Source organism: Mytilus californianus, unplaced genomic scaffold (genome assembly GCF_021869535.1).
Source record: "Mytilus californianus isolate M0D057914Y unplaced genomic scaffold, xbMytCali1.0.p SCAF_1, whole genome shotgun sequence".
NCBI lineage: Eukaryota > Metazoa > Mollusca > Bivalvia > Mytilida > Mytilidae > Mytilus > Mytilus californianus.
The window spans coordinates 67820517-67840978 of NW_026262581.1; the positions used below are offsets into that span (position 1 = coordinate 67820517).

General features: G+C 32.4%; 1 protein-coding gene across 2 annotated transcripts in view; it reads right to left on the reverse strand.

Annotated features, from left to right (window-relative positions):
- Positions 1–6466: 6466 nt before the first annotated feature.
- The window catches only part of LOC127706551 (laminin-like protein epi-1), a 122253-nt gene continuing 108257 nt past the window's right edge, over positions 6467–20462 (reverse strand). For both annotated transcript variants that reach the window (XM_052211217.1, XM_052211209.1), the window contains 5 exons: positions 16668–16824; positions 16357–16490; positions 16000–16099; positions 14930–15052; positions 6467–10709 (listed from right to left, as the gene is read on the reverse strand). In XM_052211217.1, coding sequence (XP_052067177.1) covers positions 10570–10709; positions 14930–15052; positions 16000–16099; positions 16357–16490; positions 16668–16824 — 654 coding nt within the window. In that variant the 3' untranslated portion in view covers positions 6467–10569. The remainder of the gene's footprint in view (positions 10710–14929; positions 15053–15999; positions 16100–16356; positions 16491–16667; positions 16825–20462) is intronic.

Sequence of the window (20462 nt, forward strand, 5' to 3'; positions counted from 1 at the left end):
TAACACATAATATCTTTCGATAAAAAGGAAGTAACTTAGAATGACTTGTATTACTAACTTCTGACCTAAACCGTAGAGAGAGAAGTTGCCTGAGGGTAAACTGTCAACAACATACCACACGTCTATGCATCATCCATCTACTTAACATCCGTACGGCGGCAAAAAGGAAAATTATTGCCAATAAATTGTTTAAATCAATGAACCTTCTAAAAGGGAAAATTATTGCGTAAAAATGTAAAAACCAATGAACATTATTTCAACACTGGTTTGAATGTCAAATTTTAGTATAACAGACAACAAATACAATACTTCATTATAGGAGTAGGATCCACGAGGTGTTATTACTTTTCCTGCTTTTCCCAGGTCGATACAGATTTTATTTTAGCTTCAATTAAGTTAAACAATATAATAAAAGTATGCTTTGTATCTTCTCTCCCCACTTTTTACATCTTGCTTAGGCTTTCTTCGAATTCACTGCTCACGAAACAATTTGTTTGAGAAAGGAATATCATATTTATATCACGAATTTTTAATTAAACGTGTAAAAGCACAACTTGATTAATTTATTATTTTGTTAATGATAAAGTCTTGCCTTCATTTTTTAACAATACGTGGTATATAACATCAGCAATACAAGAACAATATTTCTATAGAAGTTCTATACACAGGGAAATTTCACTCATATGTATTCATGTGAATCTCATGTGAAATTCACGTGAATTTCACCTCAAACGTGCTTATACGTGAAACTCACGTGAACTGATTTCAAATAAGTTTCATGTGAATCTAATGTGAAACTGACGTAAATTTCACATGAAATTCACCTGAATTTTCAAAATATCGTTTTTTTCAAATAACGTCTAAATTTTTACATTTGATTAAAAACGTCAAAAATACCATTTTTTCAGTAAAGTTTATGTGAAATTCATGTGAAAATTTTCACTTGAGTTTCAAGTATAAACTCGTTTGATGTGAATTTTACGTGAAATTCATATGAAATTCACGTGAGGAAAATGCCTGTGTAAACAGTAGAAATGCGAAGGGCGTGTTTTTTTTCATTACTCTTTATTCGGATTGTTGTCTATATAGTAAATGTAGTAGATAAGTGTATTGTAATTTTTCATATTTTGTCTGACTGACAGTTGAAGAGCAATTGATCACAGGCTAAACATGGTACATTATATTTCTAAATGAAATAGGTAAAATGATTGAAGTGAAAACAGCTGTATATTCAAATATTTTGGCAATTATAGACCGACACGTTATTATAAGGTAAGATATTTTTAGTACGAGGTCAGATACTTTTTTTGCTTTGGAATTTAAACGTTTAACGCTGGTACTATTCCATGCGGTATATTGGAAATGCATATCACAGAACAGTATCTCATACTCAGTTAAATACCTTACAGAAAACATGCTATAAATATTGGAAATGCGAATTTTTAAGCAAACAAATATTATGCGAGATTTTCCGAGCATTCACGCAATTTAACTTGTGACAGAAGAGAGAGAGAAAGCCATAGATTAATGCCACAAGTTCAGTCAATCACACATTAACACATTAAACCTATCGTGGACTTAGGGGTTCCAACCCCCGGAACACCCCCTGGATCCGTGAATGCCTGGACTCTGTGTTGGTGGTTGCTATGGTGTATTGTACTGTCATGTATTATTGGTGATTCCGGTTATTCTCTTTATGTACTTTTGGAGTTTACATAATGCAATGATGCATCATTCTTGGTATTTGGTGCCGAACTTAGACTCGGTAGCAACACGAGCTTGATATACTGTTTAGACACGTGTCTGTTGTTGGACTATTTTGGTCTCTCAGACATGTGCTTTGTGCTTTTAAGTGTCGTTGGGTTGCTGAAGTATTCTCCACATGTTCAAAGTCTTACTTGCAATAAATTTTGCTTCTGCATCTGAATATCTAAATTCTGAAATACGGGAAGGGTAAATTAAACGGACATTATCGGTTGTTATCAGATAAAGGGTATGAAACGGAAATAAATCAACATTTCAAGCGGAGTCGAAAGAATTTTTATCACCTTTCAAAAAGGAAAGATATTTTCTATCGCATTATCCCATTGATATAAATGATACCACATGGATACAGTTAGGTCTGCTTCAAATCACAACTTACATCCACAAATTTACAATGAGGTTCGGTTGAAAATTAAATTTTCAGCACCATATGGAGAATATATCTTCAAGTTGATATTCCAGGGCCTGCATTTCCTATAATGATTTTCTCGATAGAATACTGCTGCTTCATGTAAGCTATTGAACCAAGGGTTCAAAATAGTCAGGTTGAAGTTATCCCTTCGTTTTACAGATGCCATCATGATTGGTTGACAGTTATGGAATATGTGTATCACAGATATATCACACCTATGTTCGTTTCTCGATTGTGACATCACCGAATGCGACCTATCACCGATTTTTTCGTACAATGCGCAACACGACAGACAGATGCAGGAACCTTTACCCTTCCGGACGCCCTCGATTTTTGGTGGGGTCATGTTGCTTAACATTTTGCTTTCGGTGTAGTGTTAAGTTAATGTTTTTTTTTCATGATGTTGTTTGATTATATTAGACGTCAATTATGTTTTTAATATTTTACATAGGTATATTCTCCCTATTTCCACCCATTCTTACGATTTAAACGTATGCAGAAGTTGTTGTAATTGATGCTTCAGTCGCAAGAGTAACAGGGAATTGGGGGTTAATGGTAGAACTGGATATAGTCTGTTAACTTATTTACACCTTTTGATACTCCGGGAGATTAAGAGCTGCATGGAGGTATTGTATAGACAACTGTATATTATTAACAACAAGTTGTGATGACCTTTCGGTATCTGTTTTGTTTCATTGGGTTGCTGTCTCATTGATATGCGACTAATACTTGATCTATCGGACCCAGCATTGACGTTTAATCTACATCTTTTATTTTTAATTATAAAAGTATCTGCTCCGTTAGATCATGGAAGTATTATATTGACAGGAACTTATAATACTTCCATGGTTAGATGATACAACCAGAGACATATGTGTATATATGTCTCTGATACAACACAGCAATTTGGTAAAAAATGTATCTGATCAACGATTAGTTTTGATACAGAAATAAATTTTCATCCTTTAGAGATAAACCTGTAAAACATAAAACAAGAAAATTGGTAATTTGTCTCACAACTGTCAGTGTTTACAAAATGAATTTACACCTAAGTTTGACATTTCAGTGTAATGTTTTTTTTTTAACCAGAATCTTTTGTAAATGATACACGCTAACTAATGACTGAGAGGCAAAACAATAAAATAACTATAGCCTTTATCACCCTCTACATATTTGTGGGGAGTGTGTGTATTTTATTTTATTCAGATGATAGTCATTTGCTATATCAGTGAGGTTCTGTTGGGTACAAGCTCCTCGACAAGCTTCCCGCGAGAGGTAATATCCCTGGTTAACTGTTGTCTTTTGTTCCATTTCCATCAGACCAGAGATATATAATACATATTATTATATGTATTGTACGTCTCTGCTCAGACCAAGTTCAACTTATGTGTACCATCAAGATCCTCCTTAAAGTTGATGCTCCTTTTTTCGGATTCTTTCGATGGGATAACTGGCAAAATAACAAGTTCATTATATTGCCGGTGCCGGTAAAATAGCCATTTCTATAGAAATATGCTATTTTGTCGGCTTAAATTAAGATATTTTAATCAGAGCCGGCAAAATAGCCACTGCCTAGAAAAATAGCCCTTGCTACTACTTACAACATAATCCTTGTCCTGCAATATTATTTTTTCTCTGATTTTAATAGCTGGTTCATAATTTCAAATGTATTCTAAATGGAGGTATGCATTTTTTTTTGCTATATTTTCGTTCAAACAATACAACTGCTATGTTGCTGTTAAAGGGGCATTAGCTGTCAAATTCATGTTCACCGATTTGACTCAAATTCTCATATTTGATTTATAACATACTAAAACGTATATCCAAATTACAAAAAGTCTAAAATAAACAATTAATAAACTGTTATCACAGAGATATGTCTCGCCTTTTTGTAATTTTGATAATGCAAATGTTGAAATTAAAATAGCAATACATGTAAGTAATGCAAATATTCAAAGTCGATGAACCATGACTGAAGGTACATGGCTAAACAATCTCCATGGAATAAGATGTGCCAAATACCACTGACTTATTATAAGTCGTTCCCTTTAAACAAACCTAAACACAAACATTAACTTATAAACTATGTAAAAGTTTCAAAGTCAATGAACCATGATCAGGGGTGGGGCTAAATAATCTCCATGGAAACAATACTTGCAAATGCCAATAAATTTGCATACCAAATATCATTGACTTAACATTAGCAGTTCATCTTAAACTGATCTAATCACAAACTAATACATGTAAACTAAGCAAAAGTTTCAAAGTAAATAGACCATGACTGAGGGGGCGGGGCCAAATATTCTCCATGGAAATGAGATGTGCTGATGCTTATACAACTGAACACCAATTAACATTTGCCTACCACTAATGGTTCCCCTTGAACTGACCTAATAACAAACTAATACATATTAACTTAGCAAAATTTTCAAAGTCTATAGACCATGACTAAGGGGCAGAGCCAAATAATCTCCATGGAAATGAGATATGGTAATGCTTATACAACTGCATACCAAATATCATTGACCTACCACTAGTGGTTCCCCATAAATTGACCTAATCACAAACTAATACATGTATTACCGACCGTGCGAGGGCTGAACAGCCAGTCAAGGTCGTTAAACACTTCCAGTAGTAATACATGTAAACTATGAAAAGTTTCAAAGTCAATAGACCTTGACTGAGGGGGTGGGCCAAATAATCTCCAAGGTAATGAGATGTGCCAATGCTAATACAACTGCATACCAAATATCATTGACCTACCACTAGTGGTTCCCCATAAATTGACCTAATCACAAATTAATACATGTAAACTATGAAAAGTTTCAAAGTCAATAGACCTTGACTGAGGGGGTGGGGCCAAATAATCTCCATGTTAATGAGATGTGCCAATACTAATACAACTGCATACCAAATATCATTGACCTACCACTAGTGGTTCCCCATAAATTGACCTAATCACAAATTAATACATGTAAACTATGAAAAGTTTCAAAGTCAATAGACCTTGACTGAGGGGGTGGGGCCAAATAATCTCCATGGTAATGAGATGTGCCAATACTAATACAACTGCATACCGAATATCATTGACCTACCACTAGTGGTTCACCATGAACTAGACCTAATCACAAACTAATACACTGTTGATGCCGCCGCTGGAAACAGCATACCTATGTCTCGTTTTTTGACTCCGTCAAGGCGAGACAACAATGCATTGACTCGATAATATGTATCAACATTTCGTATGTATTTTTATCTAGACGCCATCAAATTAACTATCGAGATGACCTCTGAAGACTGTAGACGGTCATATAACCGGATATAAACATAAATATAAACAGATAGTGACCACGTGCAATTAGATTTTTCTTAGTCTGTGTGATTTCATATTGCAGGTTAAAAAGTATGTTTATCATCGTTTTTACCTGCATAAAAATGATTTTTTGTGGATCGAATCAGTTAACCAAATGGTTCATCCTTGTTTCACTTTCAATGTTGACATTCTTTTCCTTTTAATAGCTGAATGCATGCGAAACCCATGTCCAGTTAAGGGGTTAAATTGAAGGTCACATGATTACGATTCAATAAGGTCGAATTATTCACTTGCAAGCAAATAATTCATCAGCTATGTTTCTTAGCTTATTTTGACAAAATTGAACCAAATTGGCTGCTAAAAGCGAATTATTATTTCACTATTTCACTTTCATTAATGATTGCACAAAAAAAAAACACATCTTCATTTTTTCTTCATCTCTTAGCTAATGCCCTTTAAAGATCACTTTCATCAGAGTTTGACAGTCCTGGATTTCTATTGCAAATAATAACTTATGATAGGTAAACCTGACCTTGGGTAATTCCAGAAAGCACTTCAGATGCACTGATTTTATAGTGTTAAATATGTTCATTATTTAATGAAGGTATTGCAAATGTTCCTAACACATCTATTTAGATGCTTGTACTATTTATGAGACTTTGCAAAAGAATGGAGAAGATAACAAGGGGGCATTCATAAACCATGATTCACAGAAACACAGACAAAAAAAAAAAGACTTATGAAAAAGTACACAAACATTGAGCAACAAGTAGCCCACAAAAATATGGGAATTATATCAGGTGCTCTGGAATTTATGACAGTTCCTGTTAGACTAGTGGCACCAATTGCAAGTGGAATTTCAATGATTAGTCTCAATTGGTGATGTAGCAATCAAGAAAAAGAGGAAGCTACAACAAGTGGAACAAATCCAAAATAATTTTACCATTCTATTAGCTAGATATAAATAAACACCATCATTTTATTTAATCTGCTTTAATATTTCAATACATTTAGGATACTGGTTTATTACAGTCTGAAGACTGGAGTAGGAACAAAACAAATGGTTCAAAGCACAAGCTAAATGTACATAAATATGTCCACAGATTTATCTTTTTCCACTGAACCAAGAATATATAAAGATCTAAAATAATATCAACAAGATTCTATGAAAAATCTAATGCCATATATTCTAACATTTTAAATCATAAAAAATTCCATGAAACAATTTTGAATCATTAAATGCAATTTTTGCAGGTATTTTATATATGTTTTGGAATAACTCTTCTATAAAATGATTGAATCATTTGGAGTTTAATGAAACGTAGACACAAAAAGTTTTGTAATATTTAGAAAAATATATGTAGGATGATTGTTACCCAACACATTCTTTTTATGTCGTTTAAGTATTCCAATATTTCCCAATTTATCAATCTGATCTCATGGAGCATGTAATGACCAAGGTTAAAACTTAAGATTATTTTTTTTATTATTTGTATATCCACCTAGAAATGGTGTGTTAATCAACGAACTCTTCTATATTGTAATATTCTTGGTTCAGTGAAATATCTAATATCAATATGTAAAAGGGGGAAGACTTTAAAAATCAATATATAAAAGATTATACACCTACAACAAAATGGTATAAAAACTGGATGTAAATCATTGTTTAATATATGCATAGAATTTTACCATCAGATCTATTTCACCATTTCAGAATCTGAAGCATTCTGGGTTAAATTTTACAATTGTACACCAAACTTTGCAATTCTGAAGCTGCATATTGTTTAAACAGCACATAAAATCTTATAAAAATATAAAATCATAATACTTAATATACTAAAGTTGTATTAGGGGCAGAATTACAAAAACTGTAAAATCAAATAAAAAACTATCCTTACTATAACACAGACATTTGGCTGGAAGCAATGTCAAGGGTAACATAAGTTAGTATAATCATAAAACTAATATAAATGTACATGTACATCTCCAAAGTCCAAAGTTTAAATTAATAAATAAAGAAGTTTATTTCAATCACTAATCATAAATTATCCTGTTTTGCCACCAAAAATCCATAAACTATACCAATTACATGTTTTTATGTCACCTAGAAAGTGGAATATGTTTTAATTTAAGGTTGTAGAGATTGCAGATATAAATCGGAGAGGGATGAACAAAAGATGAAATGGACATCATATACCCCCACTTTAGTAAACAGGGGTATCATACTTTCACATCATTTTAATTGAATATACTGCATAGAAACTTTATCTATCCCTTATCCTTTAACATATCAAAATAATAAACTATTTTTTTTTTGTATTAGCAGTCCTTTTGAATTTCTAAAGCAGCATTTCTCTATTCAAAAGAATGCATTCTATTTTTTGTTTTGTTTTTGATAAATATATTTAAACACTCGGGTCTATTTGCCAAAAAAATTAACAAAGTTTCCTCTCTTTCTGATTCTGAAATATTTAACGTATTACTTGCAATTGACCATGCATTAATACCCCCATTTCAATTGAGTAAAATTTGTAACTGACAGAGATTCTGACAGAGATTCTGACAGAGATTCTGACCCAAATGATCTCGAGGGATAAAAAGGGAATTGACTTTTAATGAGAATTGAACTGATGGTTGATAGGTTTATAACACAACCAAAGTTTCTATTTCTTACTTGTAAAGTTCATATTATTAAAATGTATAAAATCAATTATAAATTTCCCCAAAAATCAAAAGGACTGCTAAAATATATAAATCTGAATACAAAGAAATATTGTGATGCTATCTGATTATGGGATTAGTATAAATGTATTATGTGAAATTTATATTTGTCTTTCACTCCGAACATGAGTAGGATTACAGTTTCCAAGGTTTTGTTCAAAATATAAATGAAGAAATATTTTAGAGCCATCTTTGACAAAATTTTGATAAATAGAAGTTCTTTGTATTCAAATTCAAGCCACTAAATGTACTTGAGGTTGGTCTTTACACACGAGATGATCCAAACAGAAAAATTAAAACGCCATTTTGTCAGTCTTATAGATTATTGCACATAATATCATCATCTCAAATTTATTCTGCATATGAATAAAACATATGTAGCAAGTTTCACTAACACTTTTCTTTGCCACATCTATCTAAAATATCTTTTATAATCAAATATAATCAGGATTTTTTTATGCATTTCTAGAGGTCTTACTAGCAAATTAATTTCTAGATTTTAAAAAGACCTCATATAGTAGTTATCACAATTAATTTAAGTAGATGGTGTTTCATTGTCTTTCCATTTCATAATTTCTTACATGCATTTCAATTCTTTACTTAGTATAAAAAGATATATGGCTGAAAACAAATTATACATACAATATTCATTGTTTATTACAAAATACATAATTGAAAAACATAACATGCCTAACTTCTTGGCCTCTGGGGTACAAACGATTGTCTATTACCCTGCATATAAAATAATGATTTATTTCAGTTGATTAAAGTTTATATTTATTATATAAATATTTGAGCAGTACTCCATGTTACCCTGATTAAAAGACTAGTCAAAATCATAAAAATAAACATATTTCAATGGTTAATAAATTGCTTCGCTGAGCGCAGCTGGATACGACCGCAGATGTCCAACCCTGAAAAGTTGGGGCCAAAATGGACACAATATTCACGCTTGATACAGGTCTGAATTTGGATTGTAACTAAATTTTTGGCCGTAATAGGTTTCTGACACAGAATAACTGTAGTCAAGGAACTTTAAATTGATTAAAGTATGATTTGAATTTATATTCAATTTTTTGCTTTTGTGCAATACACTATGCTGTTGCAAATTGACCCCCCCTCCAAAAAAAAAAAAAATTTACCCTGTTTTTTTTGCTTTTGTGCAATACACTATGCTGTTGAATATTAACCCCAAAACAAAAATATTTGAAGAAATTTTCTTTTAATTTCTGAAATCTGAAATGAGAAAAATTGTCCCCCCCCCCCCCTCCAATTTTTTTCACCTCCCCCTTTCCCTTATTCCCCGAAAAAAAATCTTTCCCTCAAGATATGGTCAGTATCTCAATTCAAATTTCTAATGGAGTTTGCAACCATAACTACCCATTTAAATACATCATAAAAGTTTTAAAATATAAAATGACATACATAGTCATGGCTAAAATTAATATTAATTAATAGTAACTGCTAAAAATAAATTCACAGCTAATCACCTCAAGACAATCATCATTTCTAAATACATAATTTACAAGCAGTGTAAGGGAGGTAATCAAACAGTGTTCTTTTAATTGATTTGGATTACCTCCCTTACACTGCTTTTAAATTGTCTCAACTGTCCTTTAACCAGAAAAAACCCTTGTTTTTCCCCTTTTTTTGCCCCTAATTACTATTCAGTTTGAGCCATAACCCCCAAAAGTCAATCCTTACCATCCCTTTGTAGTATGGAAACTTGTGGTATTATTTCAGAGAGATTCATACACTTTAACACAAGTTATTGTCTGGAAACTACAAAAATGCTTATTTGGGCCCCTTTTTGGCCCCTAATTCCTAAACAGTTGAGACCATAACTCTCAAAATCAATCCCGACCTTCCTTGACTGGTTATAAACCTTGTGTTAAAATTTTATTGATTTCTATTTACTTATACTGAAGTTTTTATCCGGAAACCATCTGTCTTCTGACGACGCTGACGACATTGACGACGTCGACAACGTGATACCAATATATGACCAAAAAATTTTTAATTTCTGCGGGTGTATAAAAAATAATAAAACATTAAGGAACTGCTTATTGCAAATTAAACCATTTCTATAGCAATTCATTTCCTTTAATTGTATAACATATAAATTTTATGATAATTCATTTATGCAAACATAATATCAATACATGTTGTTCTTTTAATAAGATTTAATAATATCTATTCTTAATAGTGCTTACAAAGTTAGTTGCTGACACAAGAAGGTAAAGTTTTAATAAAAACAAAAAACAGTATGTGTAGTAGCACCATTGTATATATTTTGATTGTACATGCATATTAAATAATTTATATTCTGTTTGGATCATCCTGGGTCAGAGTATTATCATCAGTTTACTGGACAAGCATCAAGGTTTACATCACCATTAGCAACACCACCAGATATGTATCGAGGTTTCTCATTGATCATCAGGTTACGCATACAACCAATCAGATTGCTGTCTGCCAACATACCATCTCTTTCAAAGTCTGAAAAATTTAATAAATATGAATCAATATTCTATAAATACAAAATTATCTCTCCTGCTCATATGAAGAAATAAATCAGTTAACTTGTCTCTTCAAAATACTTTTCTCTTAAAAAATGCAATGTTCTACTTCACCCTCAATCAGTTTGAAAATATTATGTGACATTGTTCTCAACATGACAGATTCCTGGCTGTGATTACAGGATAAAATAAGTAGAGAACAGAAACTAAAAATTCAGCAATTTTTCTATTTATAAAGGGGCATAACTCAATAATGGTTAAAGTGACACTACCCAAATTCAACTGGATCTGTGTTTTATCAGTGGAAGTCAAAATTAAACATTGCATTGTATACAGCATTGATTGTAGTTGATTCAACTATAATCATGGACAAAGGAAGATAACTCCAATTTTAAAAATAAAATGCTCCGCAGGGCGCAGCTTGATACGACCGCAGAGGTCGAACCCTGAACAGTTGGGGCAAGTATGGACACAACATTCAAGCTTGATACAGATTTGCATTTGGATTGTGATTAAATATTTGACACAGCATAGCTTTCTGACACAGAATGAATGTGGTCTAAGAACTTAAAAATTTTAAATTGGACATTCACCTATTATGGTCCAATATCCAAAATCTAAATACATGGATAGATTCAGCATATCAAAGAACCCCAAGAATTCAATTTTTGATGAAATCAAACAAAGTTTAATTTTGGACCCTTTTGACCTCAATGTGGACAAAGTTGATAATGGGGCCCAAAAATCAAAAATCTAAATACATGGTTAGATTCAGCATATCAAAGAACCCCATATATTCAATTTTTGTTGAAATCAAACAAAGTTTAATTTTGGACCACAATTTGGACCAACTTGAAAACTGGGCCCATAATCAAAAATCTAAATACATGTCTAGATTCAGCATATCAAAGAACCCCATATATTCAATTTTTGTTGAAATCAAACAAAGTTTAATTTTGGACCCTTTGGACCTTAATGTAAACCAATTTGAAAACTGGACCCAAAATGAAAAATCTAAATACATGGTTAGATTCAGCATATCAAAGAACCCCATATATTCAATTTTTGTTGAAATCAAACAAAGTTTAATTTTGGACCCCGATTTAGACCAACTTGAAAACTGGGCCCATAATCAAAAATCTAAATACATGTCTAGATTCAGCATATCAAAGAACCCCATATATTCAATTTTTGTTGAAATCAAACAAAGTTTAATTTTGGACCCTTTGGACCTCAATGTGGACCAATTTAAAAACGGGGCCCAAAATCCAAAAACTAAATACACGGTTAGATTCAGCATATTAAAGAACCCCAAGAATTCAAGAATAAAACCCCATTGAAATTGATCAAGAAATAAGCAATTTATACGAAGTATCTTCTTTTGCACAATACTGTGCAATTAAATATTTCTTGCTATTGCGCAATACTGTACAATTGACAATTTCTTGCTATTGCGCAATATTGTGCTATTGGATATTTCTTGCTATTGCGCAATACTGTGCAATTGAATATTTCTTGCTATTGCGCAATACTGTGCAACTGAAGATTTCTTGCTATTGTGCAATACTGTGCAATTGAAAATTTCTTGCTATTGCACAATACTTATTATATAATAATTTACACATCCTGTTTGGAGTGTATCTCCTACCATATCATTATTATTTGCTTTTAAATATAAATCAGAAATAACCAACTTAAAATGGAAAATTTTAAAAGAAAAAAAAAAGGAAAAAAAGAAAAAAAAGGAAAAAAAAAAAAAAAATTCCCCCCCAAATTTTTTGAACCCCCTTATGATTCATCACCCCCAAACTCAATCCCAGCCTTCCCTTTGTGGTATGGTACCTTGCAGTACAATTTCAGAGAGATCCATACACTTGAACACAAGTTATTGTCTGGAAACTAGAAAAATGTGTTTTTTGGCCCCTTTTTGGCCCCAAATTCCTAAACAATTAGGGCAATTACCCCCAAACTCAAACCCAGCTTTCCCTTTGTAATATGGAACCTTGTAGTACAATATCAGAAAGATCCATACACTTACACACAAGTTATTGTCCTGAAACTAGAAAAATGCTTGTTTTTTGCCCCTTTTTGGCCCCTAATTCCTAAAATATTGAGGCAATTACCCCCATCATCAATCCCAGCCTTCCCTTTGTAGTATGGTATCTTGCAGTACAATTTCAGAGAGATCCATACACTTGAACACAAGTTATTGTCTGGAAACTAGAAAAATGCTTATTTTTGGCCCCTTTTTGGCCCCCAATCCCTAAACGTTTCAGCAATTACCCCCAAACTCAATTCCAGCTTTTCCTTTGTGATATGGAACCTTGTAGTACAATTTCAGAAAGATCCATGCACTTACACACAAGTTATTGTCATAAAACTAGAAAAATGCTTGTTTTTTTGCCCCTTTTTGGGCCCCTAATTCCTAATATTTTGAGGCAATTACCCCCAAAATCAATCCCAGCATTCCTTTTGTGATATGGAACCTTGTGGTACAATGTCAGAGAGATCCATCCACTAACACACAAGTTATGTCTGGAAGTTACAAAAATGCTTATTTTTGGCCCCTTTTTGGCCCCTAATTCCTTTACTCTTGGTACCATAACCCCCAAAATCAATCCCAACCTTCCTTTTGTGGTATTGAACCTTGTGGTAAAATTTCATAGAGATCCATTTACTTAAACTAAAGTTAGAGTGCGAAAACCAATGTGTCTTCAGACGACGCCGGACGACGACGACGACGACGCCAACGTCATACCAATATACGACCACAAAAATTTTTTTGCGGTCGTATAATAACTTGATATTTAGAAGAAAATAAAAAATTTAGCATTTTTCCATTTATAAAGGGGCATAACTCTAGAACGGTTAAAGTGACGCCACCAAAATTCAAACTTGATCCGTGTTTTGTGATAATAAGCATTGTATATAAGTTTCATAACATTTGGTTGAGGCAAACTTAAGTTAGAGAACGGAAACTAAAAATTTTGCAATTTTTCTATTTATAAAGGGGCATAACTCTAGAACGGTTAAAGTGACGCCACCAAAATTCAAACTTGATCTGTGTTTTGTGGTAATAAGCATTGTGTATAAGTTTCATAACATTTGGTTGAGGCAAACTCAAGTTAGAGAACGGAAACCAATTTTGGGACGTACAGACGGACAAGGGTAAAACTTAATGCCCCCACAGCTATGGCGGGGGCATAAAAATAAACATCTGGGTACCATAACATCATACTGACATTTTTAATGAGCTTCAGCCTTAAACGACACGAAAAACAAGTATGAAACAATTCATACACTGTGACCAAATGTCTAAGTGATCAATATTAAAATAAAAGAACAGAGTTCTAATGTCCCTCGTGTTGCACATATTTTATCTATCCAAGGGCAATAACTAAGGTTTTTTTTTTGTTCTTTAAATTATTTACAAATATCTTAGAGAAATGAAGGCTTGAAAGCAAATACAATGCAATTTCCAAAATAACTAATATTTCCAAGGGGCATAACTCTTTTAAAAAAATTGATTGGCACTGATTTTCGAACTTGTCCGAGACATTGCTGATATAAACCTATGATATAAGTTTGATAAAAATCTTGCAAGAATTGTACACATGAGAGCGCTAACAATGGAATTTTCCATATAATTTATATTTCCAAGGGGCATAACTATTTTAAAAATAATTGATCGACACCAATTTTAGAACTTGTCCGAGACACTGCTGATAGAAACCTTTGATATGAATTTAATAAAAATCTGGCAAGAATTGTACATATAAGAGTGCTTACAATGCAATTTTCCATATAATTAATATCTCCAAGAGTATAACGGTTTTAAAAATAATTGATTGGCACTGATTTTCAAACTTGTTAGAGACATTGCTGACATAAACCTATGATATAAGTTTGATAAAAATATGGCAAGAATTGTACATGTGAGAGCGCTAACAAGACCAGACGGTTGACACCGGGTATTTCTATGTTCCACTGCAACACATCGTGCAAGGGACAATTAAGGAAAGGTAACCATGAAACAACAGTCCTGGCAATTTACAAAATATTGAATGAAAACATAAACACATTTTTTTAAATAAGATTTGTTGCTACATGCATCAATATCTTGAATTTTTAAGTGACAGCAAATACATTACCTCTTTTAAAAATACTTTTATGTAGTTTAGTAAACTTAATTTGACCTACCTGGAACACCTCCAATATAAAGTGGATTCTTCGTTTCAGCAGATGATGATCCTGCTTTACCTTCACCATGTGGAACATCCTGACCATCTACTTTCATCAATAAAACGTTCTTAGCTTTTGTTGCTGAAAGTAAGCAAAGAAATGTGTAAATAACAAACTAAACTAAAATATTTTTTTTTAAATAAGATATTTTATTAATAAACTTGAGTTTTACATTTTACAATATATTTGTAGATTCACAGTATGATTTTAATTATAATATGTACATGAATCTAACTATTTAGTCCAAATTAAATTCATACTTAATTTCTGAAATTAAAACAGTTGATATCTTAATAATTCACCAATTTATCTCAAGTGAAAAGCCTTTATAGGCCATGAAAAGTCCATTTTCAAGTTCTCAGATATTAGATTTTTTTGTTTAAATGAGCATTGTGAAGATATTAAAATACATCAACTTGAAATTTCAAATGAAGAATGAAACAGGCCATAGTCTTCCCGGTGAAATGACGATTTAAGTCACCAACTACTTTTACGGCTAAAACTGTGCCACTTTTACTATTAAGTTTTGTAAAAAATTATATCCTTGAATGGAAAGTTTAAATGCACTACTATTTTTTTTCGAAGGTCAAAACATAGGGCTGTGTGGCATATTTTCAACATTTATATGCCTTGAACTTCTAAGAGTTGAAACTTGTACTAAAATTCTGTACTACCCCTCACTTATCTTTGGGTCTTCCTCAGAATTCAATTTGGCTGCTATCCATGTGTATTTATACCGGTAAAATTCCCAAGTTGTGTTTCTATGAGATGAAGCATAAAGATCATATCTGGGAACCAGTAGGTAAACAAAACAAAATATCTATGAATATTAAATTTCTCCCCAAAAGAGGCATGGTTTGTGAAACAGCTGTATTTACAAAGTGCAACCAATAAGTGTTATATACATGATGTTTCAAAAGAAAAAAAATCTCTGTAGACATGCCTATTGCAATAGGCACGTTTTGCCCGTGCTAGGAAGTATAAAATTTCATAAAAAAAAAGGAGATAAAAATAATAAGTTTGATTACCTTCAATCTTATGCCACTGACTGTCACATAATTTATTGGGTACTTGTGGTGTATATCTGGTAGAGAATTCGCCACCACCATTATCAGCTGTCAAAATCAGCTGAAAAAAGGAAACAAATAGAAAAATGTAGAATACTTTAAATATGCTGGGTTCATTAAATTATGTCCTTCTTCCTCTCTAAGAAGTTTTGCTGTTGAATTGCTTGGATTTCATTTTTTAATTCCTCTGAATAAAATTACATGTATATGCTTTCAAAATCATTCTATTCTTCAACAGCCATTTATTTAATAGTAAATTTTCAAAGCAATTGATTATCATAGTTTTATATGAAATTAGGCATACTCTTTACTACTAACCTCTCCGTTGACCATCTGCAGAAGTAAGAAGTCACCACCATTGTCAGCGTGAACAGATAACAAGACACCAGTTAAACTTCGTGGTCTCACTTCTAATGATATGGTGATGTCAACACCAACAGAGAACATGTCATCTGTAAACAATCAGAAAATAGATACAGATTTTCGATAATAGTTTAACTAGATTGCTCTAGGGAAGCCTATTTTACTTTTATTTTCAAGGGGCATAATTCCCATAAAATAATGATCTACACTTATTTTTAAATTTGTCAGAGATATAATTACAATTTTTTTTCTTTTGTTTTCCATACCTAATTGAACATATCCACCATTGTTGAAGAAGAAAGATCCTGACTCATAATCATCAGTATAACATCTTCTAACATCATTCTCTACAACAGGCTTGGGCATGGCTTTTCCACTTAGTGTCAAGTCAGCTATACAGCCTTGGAAAGCAGTAGATACACCCTGTATTAAATCAATCATTTATTATATAAATGAATTAAATAAATGTGGATAGTGTCCACATGTGGACACAGATGATGCCCCCACTTGCATAGCATATAGTTATAAAGGGACATAACTGAAGAACTGTAAAAGTGACGCTACCCAAATTTGAACTTGATCTGAGTTTTGTGGTAATAAGCATTGTGTGTAAGTCTCATAACATTTGGTTGAGGCTAACTTAAGTAGAGAACAGAAACTAAAAATTCAGCAATTTCTCTATTTGTAAACACGCATAACTCTAGAACGGTTGTGTATAAGTTTTATAACATTTGGTTGAGACAAACTAAAGTTAGAGAACGGAAACAAAAAATTCAGCAATTTTTATGTTTATAAAGGGACATAACTCAAGAATGGTAAAAGTGTTCTCACCAAATTTCGTACTTAATCTGTATTATCAGAAGTCCATTACTAGACTAAGTGTGCCAGTTGTACTATATAGTAAGGCGATCACGATGTCCCCATTATCAGTGGAAAGCCCCATAGGTGGTATTCCCAAATCTCGTTTTATAACTATGGAATCATGGGTACAAATATTATCATCAAACAGATAGCTGTTAATTAGTCTCCTTGAGTGTTTCATTAATTATCAGTTTGTTGTAAATGAAGTGAGCAGATTTAGTGCGGTAGATTCTTATTGCCAGTTATTTAACTTCATTTTATTTCAACATTTAGAAAATGATATAAAATTTTATAAACGAATACATTGGTACCATTTTTCATCGCGCAAAGGCAAATGAGAACTATAAAATCTGCCGTGTCGGACTAAAAATGTATCGTCTATTTCAAAGATAATTATAGTTGTTTTTGTCAAAATATAGTCATAATTGCCTCCTTTTTTAAATAGAACGTTGTGTTGATGAATTGTGTCTCGGTTACTTACGGCATCAAGGAAGCTATATATACGGTAACGAACAAGCAAAAGAAGGGGTTTTTTCTTCGCTTTTACCGAAATACATTTGTCAAAAATATCCGACCATTTTTTGCTTCAGATGACTTTGAAACAATTTGGAATTGCAAAAGTCTCTTGTTTTTTTAGCTATTTTAAATTAAGAGACATACTCTTCTCCTGTCTGTCCGTCATTTCGTTCCCCATCATAAGATGTATACGTGAGTCAGTGTTGCAACGTGTAATAGTCCTTTTTTTTTTTTTTTATACTCAAAAGACTGAAGACATCTGTAGATCATGCGGATTAAAGTTTTGCTTTAGTGTGTGTTGCTAGCTTTACATTCAGTTGCAAATATATCATGCATATCCCACCAAAGAGTTGTCGCAAGTGTTATATTTAACATCAGAGATTGTAACATTCATCCTGAATACGCGAGGTACTGGCTTTAAAGTCCCTAATCCGACCTGACGTGGCTGCCATTAATATATACATCCCACACTTGTAAGAAAGGGTTTTACTGTTGGAACCGGACAATTCCAGGGATTACTTTATTTCTTTACGGCCCAACTTAACCCTTGAGATTGATTTAGTATTTGAACAATTTAAACAACAGCTATAGGTTTTTGAAGAAAGACTTCGTCATATTTCTGTATGAAGTATACTTACATAAAAAATATATATTTATTACTCATTTGTTTACAAAGATCGTGATCGCAACTTGTCCTACAATTTTAAAATTTATACACCGAACGCACGTGTTGTGAACGACATTTTTTACATGTATTTTAACAGATAAATGTAACAATATCTGACTGAAATGATAACCATTGTTCGTCCACATCGTCATCCGAGGTGGTATTACCGTCAAGATCTAAGTTACGCAGGATTGAAGATATTCCGGCGAAATTGAAGAAAGGGTATACAATTAAATTTCCCCTCTTTTTTTTCAAAATTGAGGGTACAATTTGTTAATTTTGCTAAAAATGGTTATATCTGCAGAATTCCCTTGTAACCAGTGATCTGGAAGGATTTTTTCTCTATGGGCCCAGGGTCCCCCAAAAATAAATTCTATGGGCCATTTTTAGAATTAATGGGCCATGTTGTCAAATGAGTAGGCCATTCGTTTACAATAAAAACAAAAAATAAAAAAAGTGTATATTTCACTGTACTTACAAGTATGATTCTAATTAATATCATGGATATTATTCCTGTGATTTTGTAATTTCAATTTCAATGAATATACAATAACTTCTTCCAAACCGGGCAATATTTACGATAACCTTTATTTACAATGTTAAAACTTGTACTGTTCCCTTGTTCATTTTTTTTTTTACATTAAATTTAGGTCTTCGTCGATACCATACTTATTCCAGACGTTCCGTATTAGAGGAAGTTTCTGGCATTTCCTCTGCACTTGTATTATTATTACTTCATCACGATGACAAAAATAACAGTAGAGAGCAACGTTAATTGATAAGACACAACAACAATTCGCTGAAGGCATGTTTACAAAATGTCAAAACGAGCCAAAGACCAAAAAAAATGACAAGGACAGTTAAGCCCCTTTTATGGAGACAAATACTATGCTATTCATAAAAAGGCTTTTGGGTTTTTCAATCGAAATAATAGCAAGCTTACTTAAAAGATTATAATTAGAGAAGAATTCTCGACTGTACTAGCCAATTTTCATAAATTTAAAGTTGTTTTTAAAAAATTATATCATGAAAGATGGTTAATTACGTTTTTTGGGTAATCAGTCATACCGCATGTTGCTATTATTACCATAGGAAAACACCGAGACGTCCCAAAAATATATAGGTGCTCCTATCATTGGAGTAAACACTACACAGTTGTGTACTCACACATGGCGGCACGAAATACGATCTGAAATCCATTTGACGATATCTCAACGTTTCAAAATGAAGTGAAAAATATCATGCGCCACGCGGGCGCTTACATTTGTCACTCTATGAGCCTTTTCTGATCAATAAGCGCAATTGGCGCAAGGCGCACGTCCTTCCTGATCACTGGTAACTTTTAAAAAAACTTATTTCTTGAAAATTGTAATTCGTAACATATATTCTTAAAATAAATATAATAGAATGTTTATTCCTATTAAACTCATTCCTAATCTAGTGTAACTTGTACTGTATATGGATACACAATTTTCCGACCTAATTTTTCCATGTCAACTTTTTAATGGCAATTTTTTCACAAATAACTCTAAAACCAAACGTTTATTGTATTTAGAAGTGAGCCTTTTTATTTCGTCTGACAATTTTTCTACGGTTATAATTGTAGTTTTTAATTGATAAATTATACAAACATATTTATCATTTAATATTAAAACCATCATAATGACTCATGACACTGATATAATATGCTAGGATCTGCTATTCATTAACACATCAATGGTCAAACATTATTTTCAACAGTGTGCTAATTAAGTTATAGGGTGTTTTGCATAAATTATCTCTACCCAGAATGCATCGCAAAAAATTTGGCCATTGATTTTTGTTACTATTAATAGCAATCTCGCTCAAATCCCGTTTCAATCACAGTTGGAAGTACGGGGAAAACGTGATCGCCTTACTATATAGCGGGTTGCACACTTCGTCTAGTAATGGACTTCTGGTATTATGTAGTAATAAGCATTGTGTATAAGTTTCATAACATTTGGTTGAGGCAAACTAAAGTTAGAAAACGGAAACA